This window comes from Melospiza melodia, chromosome 3 (genome assembly GCF_035770615.1).
Source record: "Melospiza melodia melodia isolate bMelMel2 chromosome 3, bMelMel2.pri, whole genome shotgun sequence".
NCBI lineage: Eukaryota > Metazoa > Chordata > Aves > Passeriformes > Passerellidae > Melospiza > Melospiza melodia.
The window spans coordinates 57856303-57867560 of record NC_086196.1 but is presented as its reverse complement, the minus strand read 5'-3'; the positions used below and the strand labels follow the sequence as shown (position 1 = coordinate 57867560).

The following is an 11258-nucleotide window of genomic DNA, read 5'->3' as shown; positions in this document are numbered from 1 at the left end:
TGCCCATGCCATGGCAGGGGGGTTGATCTTTAAGTCCCTTTCAGCCCAAACCATTTTATGACTCCATAGGGCCTCTCCCTACAAACGTCGCTTACGCCGCTGGGCTCCAGGCCCCCTCAGCCGCACATTTCTCATCTCTTGTTCCGTTAAACGCCCCGGGAGGCCGCGGCGCTGCCCTCGCCGCCCAAGCCGAGCCAAGGCCGCGCTCGGGCGGGCGGGCACGGGCGCAGCCCGAGGGGGCGCGGGGCGGGCCGGGCCCGGCGGGGCGGGGCGGGGCGGAGCGGGACCGTCATGCCAGCGCTGCCCAGCGCTGCCGCCAGTACGAAGGCTGCTCGCCCCATGGCGGCCCGCGGTAGCACCATGGCGGCCGGACGGGTCTACGACATCGTGGTGTTCGGCGCTTCGGGCTTCACCGGCCAGTTCGTGGTGGAGGAGGTGGCGCGGGCGGCGGCGGCGACGGCCGCCGGCGAGGGGCAGCTGTGCAGCGGCCGCCTGCGCTGGGCCGTGGCCGGGCGGAGCCGCGAGAAGCTGCGGGCGGTGCTGGATCGGGCGGCCGAGCGGCTGGGTACGGGCCGCGGCCGGGGCGGGGGCGCAGCGCCGCTGCCCGGGGAGGCCCGGCGGGTCGGGTGTGCGGGCAAGGGCTGAGGAGCGAAGCGGGGCGAGCCCCGGCGCTGCGCCGGGGAGGAGGGGGCCCGTCCCGGGCGGAGCGGTGTCGGTGACCGCGGTCTCCGGTGCGCAGGGAAGGCGGCGCCCGGCGAGGAGGTCGGCGTGCTGCTCTGCGATGTGAGCGACGCGGGCTCGCTGGCCGCCATGGCGAAGCAGACCCGGGTGGTGCTGAACTGCGTGGGCCCGGTGAGTGCGGGATGCGGGCGGGGCGGTGCCCACGGCCAGTCCTCCCCCGGGGCTGCGGGCGGCCGGGCTGCCTGCGCCGCACCGGGGCACCGGGAGCGGCCGCGCAGGGACAGCGCAGCTGGTGGCACTCGGCCCCGGAGTTCCCAGTACCGCCGTGCACTGCAGTGGCCGAAGGGTTTCCCACCGCCGTCGCAGTGGTGCGGGTCACGGATAGGTGTCCGCTGTGAAATACTGCCGAGATGGTGTTCAGTCTCATAGGCAACCTAAGATACTGATGGTAAAGTTTGTGTTGGGCCAGAATGTCATTGTTGCTAGAGTTAAGCACGGAGCTGGAAAAGGGGCCCACAGGCTCGCTGCCAGAAGCACTTGGCCCTTTTAAAACTCAGAGTGGCAGCATTTCCAGTGCATTCAGAGAGCATCAGAGTGTGTGAGGTGGAAGTTGGGTCACGACCATCTCTTTGAAATTCAGTGTTTAAGTAGAGAATATGCTGATAATAAGAGTGCAGGAAGTGTAAAGTGAAATTAGTGGCAGTATTCAGCTGGTCTTGGTGATCTGATCTGATTTCATGAGAGAAATCAGGTGCAGTAGTCTGCAGCAAGCTCCATTGGCAGCAGTGAAGTTTGTTTTCTTCTCCCCACACTCCCAGGAAACAGAAGTGCTCTTGCATTTTAGCCCTACTTAGAAACATCAATAGCCACCAGGTTCACTTTTATTGCAGAGATATACTTTAGGTAAAGCACACTGGGTGAGTTGTGGTATGTGCTTTTTCTTTTGTTACATCTGGTGTTCTTTCCTTCTATAGTATAGGTTCTTTGGAGAACCTGTGGTGGAAGCTTGTGTTGAAAATGGTGCAAGCTGCATTGACATTAGTGGAGAACCCCAGGTATGTGATGGTAAAAAAGCATTACCTTATATCAAGGCTCTGAAAAAGGAGCGTTTGTTTAGTTTGTTTCATGATTCTGAACATAAGACAAATTCTGCCTCCTGATCTACAATTTCAAGATGCAGTAATTATTTTAAAGTACACTATACTTGTTTGTATTGTTTTCTTGCTTTTAAGACAGCCTCTTGGGGTCACTGTGGAAGTCCCAAATTGCTGAATATGCCTCAAGCCTCTGTTATGATACTACATAGGAATTTTGTACTTTTCATTGCTGTGAAACTTTCATACTACAGATCAGGAATCGTATATATCTGTCAAAGATGCTTGTAAATGGTTTGAGGCATGGAGGCTGCTATGATGTTACATTGAAGGGGTGATGGCTGATACTGGGTATGGCCAATAATGAATTTCAGCTTAAAATATTTGTTCTGGCTGTGTTTCAGTTTCTGGAAGGAATGTACCTGAAATACAATGAGAAAGCTGCAGAAAAGGGTGTATATGTCATTGGAAGCTGTGGGTTTGACTCCATACCGGCGGATATGGGAGTACTGTACACCAGAGACAAGCTGAAAGGTGACTAGAATATTTTTATGGTAGAAAAAGAATGCAGATTATGCTCTCATCTGGTTTCCTAAAGCAGCAGCGGTCCTGTGGAAACTCTTTCAGTGTCCCTTTTTGCCTGCCTTTACCAGGTGACCAGTTTCAACCAAATGTGGTAGGGAGAAATTGAGTGTCTCAATTGGATGGGTCATTGGGTAGGGGAGGAGTCATGGTCCCGTTGCTCACTGAGAGGGCCCTGTGGTGAGCCCAGCTGTTCAGAGCAGGCTGCTAATAACTCTGAACTTGTGGGTTCCATCCCCACGAGGGCCTTCACTCTGTGGTGCTCATGGTTCCCCTCCAGCTCAGAATATTCTGTGAATCTGAGAGGACAGAATGTTAGCTGTGAGCAGCAGGCTGCTCAGCCAATGTCTGGATGTCCCTAGGCAGCCTCAGCACAATTGCCACTTGTGCAGTGAGAATCTGGTTGGGAAGACACAGTGGGAAGGGGTCCACAGACTGAGGGGTAATCAGGTTTCCCAAGTTTCCTTTTTCAACTGCAAGCTCTGAGAAGCTGTTTTGTGAGTGTAAGTAGTAGTGCCTTTGACTTTTATAGCAGCTAGAGGGTAACCGAAAGACAAATGCATTTAAGAAAATATGTGAGAGGATTTAATTCTATGTAAATAGTGCTTGATCCTGATCCCAGATGAGGATACTCTGTTCATCAGGTCTGACTTTCAGTTGGGAGGGCCCATAAGAGTATCCAAATGTTTTGCTTTCATGGGCTATTAAAAAGGCTGCTAAATGGGATCGATTTACATTGGAGTCAGCATTCAGTTGAAGAAACCTCAATTCAGATCTGACTGGAGAAGAAACAAGGTATGGAAATGAGTATCTGGATGTTCATGAGGTTGTAGTTTGATGTTTGATACCTGTTTTGAATAGATGTCTTTTAACTCTTCCTATTTTGACTTTATGGCATTACCTCAGTCTATCCAGTTGCTTGCTATATTGAAATTTATCTATATAAATACAGTTTTACAATCTCAGAAGGAACTAAACAAAGCAAAACAAATCAGAATTTGGAGGCATTGTGTTGTTCTGCTGTTCATCAAACTAAGCATTCTTTGCAGAACACTATTTTAAACTATGCTAAAATTAAATATTTTCTGTGTTTTGGGTTTTGGGGGGGGTCATGGGTTGTTTTGTTTTGGTGGTGGATTTTTTGTAGTTTGGGTGTAACAATTTTTAAGTTCAAGTTTGCTTTCAGCCTACATCATCTTTTATTTGAAACTTGGAGGAAAACTAAATGTGGCTCTCAATATTACTTTCCTTTTTTCAATGATTTTTTTTACATTATCTCATGCATTAGATAAATGAAAAAAATTAATGAATAGAGGTAATACTAGTATGACCTGTATTGAAGTAATTTACACAAGAAATCGAATACTTGCCGACTCAAATAGCTGTGCATCTTAATGTTACATTACTTTGCTTTGAGATAAAGATGTAACTCTGCTGATAATGTCAGTGGTCTGCTGTTTTGAGTCTACCAGAGCATTCTCTGGCTTTGCAGACTAATGACTGCATGTGCCAGTATGCAATATTGAAAATATGTAATATTTTCCCCTCCCTTACAGGTACCTTAACTGCTGTTGAAAGTTTCCTGTCGGTGAAATCTGGGCCTGAGGTTAGTTGGTTTCTTCCTTCCTGAAACTCAGGAGTATTTGTGATAACATCACCACAGCCCATCAGAATAAATGTTGCTACATTAAGTCAGAGCAAGGAGCAAGCTGGCAGGTCTTTGATAAGTCTAAGAACTTTATTCTTTAGGAGCTACTAAAAGTATCCTAAGCAAAGTATCCTAAAAGTATCCTAACACCGTTTTGTAAGGTCTGTTTGCAGAGCTGTCTACCCACACTTTGCCCTGGTAAGCTGCTCCAAGAACTATTTTGCTTTTGCAGACATGTGGGAAGGATTCTTACACAAGTGAAACTGTAACAGGTCCAGAGTGTATTGCCAGTAATGCTAGTGTTAGGCTGTTTGGGGTTTTTGTTTGTTGGTGGGGGGAAGGTCGTTTCAATATACTTTATTGCATGTAATGATAATACCTGTGGATAGTAGTTGTAATAATGTGTAATATATGTAATAATTCTAATGCTGTTGTTAAAACAATGCAACAATGATCCAAGTCAGTCTTGATGCCCAACAGCCAAACACTACTGCTCCTGGCATGAGCATCCATCTTGCCTTACAAACCATTTTTGTTCTTAAAAAACATCTGGAGGAGTGGAGGAAGCCCATTGAATGGGAGCATAGTATCTGTTAAGCAGCAGGGGACAGGAGTTCCTGGGAATGTATAAATCTATATGTTGGATATGAGGACATCTATTTAAATATATAGCATAAGTTCAAAGTGTTGGTAAGAAAAGGATTTCAATAATGAGAATTAACTACACTGAGATGTAGTTATGAAGAGCTACAGATATGTATTAAATTCTGTGGGTCCTGAGTATGTTGCAGGTCATGTGGAAAGAGGGGTGGAGATTGTGTCGTGTCTGGCTGATGTGAAGTTCATTTCCCACAGCGGCCCTCACAGTGCTGAGCTGTGTGTGGCTGCTGCAGAGGTGTCAGTAACACAGCAGTGCTGTGGCCACTGCTGAGCAGTGCTGGCACAGCACTCGGGCTGTCTGTGCAGCATTCCCCTCTCACCTCATGGGCTGGGGTGGGCAGGATGCTGGGAGGGGACACAGCCCAGACAGCTGTCCCAAACTGCCCCAAACTCACCATGCTGTGTGAGTTCTGCTCACAATAAAGGCTAAGGGAAAGGAGGAGAAGGGTAGGGGGGAGGCATTTGTTGCTACCACACCTTTGCTTCCATATGCAGCTTTTGCTTTATTAACTCACCTTTATCTTTACACACAAGGGATTTTTCCATCTTATTTTCTCCTCCTCCTATCTTAGCTAGGAGGAGAGTTATGGAGTGTCTTGGTAAGCACCTGACATCCAGCCAAGGTCAACCCACACCATTTCAATACACTATCATCATGACATTTATATGTAATAATTGTAATACATGTAGTGATTCTAATATTATTAAAATAATCCATGAAACCTTTAAATACTGAACTAATTATTGTTTCATGGTATGTCACAAGGGTCTTGGTGTACATGATGGGACCTGGAAATCAGCTGTCTATGGCCTTGCAGATGAAGCCAGCCTGAAGAAGCTTCGAAAACAGATAGGATATGCCCCTGTTCCAGTAGTTGGTGCAAAGCTTAAAAAAAGGTATAAGCATGAGATGTGGAGTATACAGTCTCCTAACAGTTCCAGTATTTATGATACAGATTGCTACAGTATTAAATACTGAGAAGATGCAGTTAGGACTTTAGTATATTATGAACACAGAGATGCTCATCTAGTAGAATTGTTCAGTTTTCTAGATAAGTTCAGTTTTACTGACTTGTTCATATCTTACTGAAAAGAGAACACATCCCATTATTTACTGGGTCTCAAAATTAATGCATTCTAAAGAACTTCTAGTGACAGCTTTTTATTTCAGAAGCGATTAGTAGAATGGAGGGAAAAAATGAAAAGACTATTATATTGATTATCAAATTCATCCTTGATATTGTGCATATAGTGAATTATATATAGTGAATTATATGTAGTGAATTTTGAGTGAGCCAGGGATATATTTGGAATTGCTTGCTTTCAGTGAAAAGAGATAATGTCACAAAAATTCTTGAGAGAAAAAAACTGATAATGGTAAGGCCATTATGGTCAGTTTCTTTCAGTTTGTGTGAAGATTGGAACAGTTTTTTTCTGAGTTAATTTTTTTTTTCATTTGCAGAGGATATATGTTTTACAGTCCAGAATTCAAGGAGTACTGTCTTACGTTTATGGGATCTGATGGTTCTGTTGTGAAAAGGACTCAGCGTTATTTGCACACAGAGTTGCAGGAAACACCTGTAAGTTACTGTTATTTGTGCACTGTTTCATGCTACTTGAGACTGTGGCTGATGAGCCTGCCTTTGCTAACATGATAGTTATGAGATTGTCATGTCAGGTTCTCCTGCTGTCTGATTTCTTGGTATGTATTTGTAGGGAATGGAAACCTTGAGTCACAGGAATACTTGAAAGGTAGCCTTCATGATAAATATATTAAATTCTGCTTCTGTGCAGAGACTTTTCTTGTTGTATCAGCAGAGCTTCTAAAAGCATCATAATTGTAGTCAATGGTAGCCATAGCCAGCTCAGTATAGTGTAGTAAATGTTCTGATACATAACTCATATGCTGCTCATTTGTATGTTAAGATTTCTTTGATGCTTGGGTCTCCAATGTGCAGAGTAAAGGCAGTGTGAAGTAATGGTGGTGAAAAAGATTATTAATTTTTGTTTTCCATGGTTTCCTGAGAGAAGATGAGCACCAACAATCTGTATAACTGCTGTGCAGAATCACAGGCATCAGTTCAGCAATGAGGGTGAGATGGTGCTTTAAAAATGCACTTGGAAGCTACAAATGAGAAAGGCTTGTCATTCTATTACAGTTTCTCTTTAAAAAAGGCACAAGGAGGAGAAAAGATCTAGGAAAGAAGGCTGAAATTGGATGCCAGAACACATCTTTCTGTAAAGTCTTCTGTTCTTGTGTACCATGTCTGCTCCCTCTTCACTCTGTAGTTACATTGTCTTCACAGAATGAATGATAAAGTGAAGCATTCTTCAAAACAGTTCCTTAGAGCTAAGACAATTGTTTAAGGCCCTGTTTAAACCAATGTGTGTTGTACAAAATAACTGCATCTTACTTACAGGGTAGATTGATTTATAAAAATCAATTGATGGAAAAAATTAATGTAAATCCTATCACTGAAAATACATTCTTGCTTCAGGTCCAGTATGGTGCTTATGTGACCGTAGGTGGTCTTGGCTCTGTCATCAAGCTGATGTTTCTGGGCATGTTATTTCTTCTTCTGGTGAAGTTTAACTTTGGAAGAAAACTTCTGACAAAAGTAAGTTTTCAAAACATAAAATAATTTAGTGTTTGGAGATATCTTTTTTTCTCCCTCTTATTTACTATTGGTCTTTTTTTGTCTTTTTGTTCCTTTTTTTTTCTCTCTTCTATTCATACAGTACCCGGAATTTTTCTCTGCTGGACGCTTCTCAAAGAAGGGACCAACCCAGAAGCAGGTAACTGACTGTTCCCTACCACAGTTATAGAATACATTTGTTGTGGTAATGGTGGAATAGTAATTTAGAGTCAACTGCTTAGCCTCAAAGAAATAATTTCTAGATGAATCACAGAATATTCTGAGTTAGAAGAGATCCACAAGGATCATCAAAGTCCAACTCCTGGCCCTGCACAGGACACCCAAGAGTCACACCATGTGCCTGAGAGCGCTGTCCAAGCACTTCTTGTCAGGCTGGTGACACTGTCAGGCTGGTGCTTTGACCCCTTCCCAGGGGAGCTGTTCCAGTGCCCAGCCACCCTCTGGGTGAAGAAACTTTTTGATATCCACCCTAAACCTCCCAGACACAACTTCAGGCCATTCCCTTGGGTCCTGTCTGGGCACCACAGAGATCAGTGCCTGCCCCTCCTCTTCCTCTCACAAGGGAGGTGTAACTGCAGTGAGTGCTCCCCTCAGTCTCCTCTTCTCCAGGCTGATCAGACCAAGAAGCCTCAGCCTCCACTCATACAACTTCCTCCCTAGTTCCAAATGCATGTTGTGTGTGCCTGTTTAGATAGTTACTGGATATTTAAATAACCACACCTTCTGCTTTTAGACATCAAAGTGTGTGTAACTCCTATGAGGAATAAATGGATCATGTTGCTGGGCCTGATGTATTTCCATGGATGGCTCAGAGCACTCTATCAAAGGTGATGACCAAGGGAGACTGATTAGCAAAAAACCCAGGACTGGAAGTACTGAGAGAACAAACAGACTTTAGTACAAGGCCAGTGCAACAAAGTGGAAGCAGTTAAAAACTCAAATTAACCTTTTAAGCAGTAATTCAAAATAACTCCTTTCATGTTTAAATGGATTATAGTCTTTGGCAGGATTCTATATATAGAATTTGGATACTTGTGCTTTTCTGGTAGCAACCAGTTTCTCTTTTGGTGACCATGCTTGTCTTGTCCACTACAGATGGATGGAACCTCTTTTACAATGACTTTTTTTGGTGAGGGTTACAGTGAGGGACAAGATCCCCAGAATGCCAAACCAAATGTGAAGATCTGCACTGAGGTGAAAGGACCAGGTATGTATTTTGCCTAGCATTCCCTGTTCTAAAATACAGTTCTGATTGCACTGCTGTCCCTTTCACCCTTGAGAAGCATCTGCAACAGGAACAAAGCCAACAGCCTTTACAGTGTGTTAACTTGGATACTAGAATTCATTGTGACCTGGGTTTTGAAATAGCCAGTTCACTTGCATTCTTGTGAATCTCTTCCCTCTGACTTTCCCTGGTCTGATTTTCATTTTTGCAGAGCAGACCTTTTGAAGGAAGAGGGCTTTAAGAATAGTTTTTAGTTGTTAGTTTTTAGCCTGGACTTAGTACTTTGTTTATTTCCAGTTCCCAGAGAGTGAACTTTAACAGGTCTGGTGTGGTATAATTTCTGACTAATACATAGTTTTGTTCAGGTTATTCCTTGTGGGGAGATGACACCTGAAGTTTGGAGAGAGCAAGAATGCACATTCAGAAATGAGTTACTGGAGCATAGCTTTAAATAACTGGAGGTGTGGCAGAATGCAAGTGTTGCATGGTAAAATTCTGAACTGAATACAGGATGGGGAAAGCTCTTGCTGTGTCAGAAAGCCTTCTGTCACCATGATGTGGTCACTCACATCATGGTGACAGAACCACATGGCCTCTAACCACACAGTTGCGTGGTTAGAGGCCATTATGTGAAGCAGTATTTATCTGGATTAGATCTTAAGGATTTCACCAGCTACTTGGTCTGTTTACTAGGTAAAAAAAAAAGCTGTTCTTAAATGGGAAAGGCTGTTTCATTGCTAAAGACATTATTCTCCAGAATGCTGTAGGGAAGAGCAAGATTACATTCTACATTTCAAGGCACTGTATTTCATTGGGGGATTTTGGTTTGGTTTGTTTTTTTGTCAGAGCCTGGATATGTTGCTACACCAATTGCAATGGTTCAAGCAGCTCTATCTCTTCTGGAAGATTCAGCTTCTCTGCCTAAACAGTAAGTACCCTCCCATGCTGAGCAGCTTGCTCTCCTTAAAGCTACTGTGTGCAAATGTTTCTCTTTGAAAATACACTTAATCGGCCCTGTGGATTTGTGTTACCTCACCCAACTGGCTGTGCAAGGGAGATGCTTCACTGCAAGCTGATTTAAAGCCACTTGCTCTTCACTAGCCAATCAGTAGTCACAGGCTTTTAGTCAGGCCTTGGCATCAATGTCTTTATGTTCAGTTAATGGAGTGGTTTCTATAGAGTTTGCTGGATGCAGAAATGAACCTATGATTATAACCACCCTGCCAAATTCCTCACCCACTCTCTTCTCGGACTAAGTGGCTTTTTCTTTCTTAGTCAGGGAAGCACATCTCTAGCTCAACACTAGTGTTTGTCCCTCAAACACTATGCCACTAATGTTTCTCCTTTTTGATTTCCACTTACAGGGGTGGTGTGTATTCTCCAGGAGCTGCCTTCTCGAAAACAAAACTGATTGATCGCCTCAACAAGCGTGGTGTTGAGTTCTCTGTTATTAGCAAGCCTGAAGTCTGAAGTGAGAACATAACTGTATGAACTAACACCTTTCCTGGGTATAACTCTAATAAAACCCATTTGGCTGCAAAAGCCTAATCATAAAACAGTTTCACTATGCTATTGTTTGCAGCAGAAACAGAAGAAAATCCAAGTTAAAAGCTATAATAGTATTTGCTATAGTGAGCAAACCCCTAAAGGGTGGATATTGAGTGTTAATTCACAGACCTATTAAATTGGTAACTTCTTGGGCACTAATTCTGGAATCTTAATCTCATTATCTAAGTTCAAGTTCCTACTTCATGGACCCACTACACAATCTGCTTCACAAGTAAGCATAGCTGCCTTGCTTTGCCCCATTCTGCAACTATGTAAAGCAGGCAGCCTGGAAACAGAAGTGCCTTAGCAGATAAGCTACTAGTTCTTTCTAATGTGTGTTTGGTATTTGTCTTTATTAACATGTTTGATTAATCTTTCCTTTATTTAAGAATTGTTGTTAGTGCAGATCTATGTGTAGTCTCTGTAGTTAGGTAAGTAGTCATGAACTGTATTGTGCTTTTGCTTCTGTAAAGAAGGAGGCTTGTTCTGTTGATTGTTTTTGGAATCTGACCTGATGTGATCCAGGTTCTGGGTGCACTGACCTGTTTCACACTGCTTGATACTGTGGTTGATGAGCCTGCTTTTTGTTGTTAGCCTCAGAATTATGAGTGTCTTGTCCTTTCGTCTGATTTCTGGGTTGGTATTTGTGGGCAATGGAAGCTTTGAGTCACGGGAATATTTGAAAGGTAGCCTTCATGATTTTCAGGAGTGTGAACACATTAAATTCTGTTTCTGTGTAGAGGCTTTTTTTGTTTTATCAGTAGAACTTGTAAAAACTATGAAAGTTACTCTGAGATACTTATGGTCACAAAAGTCTCTGTGTCCCTCAGCTGTATCACACTGACCTTTATTTTTCTGAGGCAAATCACATACAGATTGATGCTTTGTAGTCTCATAGCTGTGTCGAAGATTGCCTTATGGATGTAGATCACTATATGGTGGGGTTTTCAGGTGCTGCTTCTTAAGTTTATGCTGTCACTGCACTGTCTTCAGTAACCTAAAGTTAAAAAATGTCTGTTAATGCTTTATTCAGTAGCAAGCAGACTAATTTCACACCGAGCTAGAAGAAATTAAAGACACAGAAAAGCTGCTTTTCCCTTAAGACCACCCCTGAATGTGAAATATACGTACCACCTCACAGCTGAGAGTTTATGTATTTGAGG

General features: G+C 43.7%; 1 protein-coding gene across 1 annotated transcript; it reads left to right on the top strand.

Annotated features, from left to right (window-relative positions):
• The first annotated feature begins 306 nt into the window (after positions 1-306).
• SCCPDH (saccharopine dehydrogenase (putative)) lies at positions 307-10834 on the top strand. The gene is made up of 12 exons (XM_063151897.1): positions 307-565; positions 740-852; positions 1656-1736; positions 2180-2309; positions 3914-3963; positions 5432-5562; positions 6128-6245; positions 7164-7283; positions 7405-7461; positions 8418-8529; positions 9394-9475; positions 9912-10834. Exons 1-12 carry the CDS (start codon positions 340-342, stop codon positions 10015-10017), a joined length of 1326 nt encoding a protein of 441 aa, XP_063007967.1. The 5' UTR covers positions 307-339; the 3' UTR covers positions 10018-10834.
• The last annotated feature ends 424 nt before the right edge of the window (positions 10835-11258 follow it).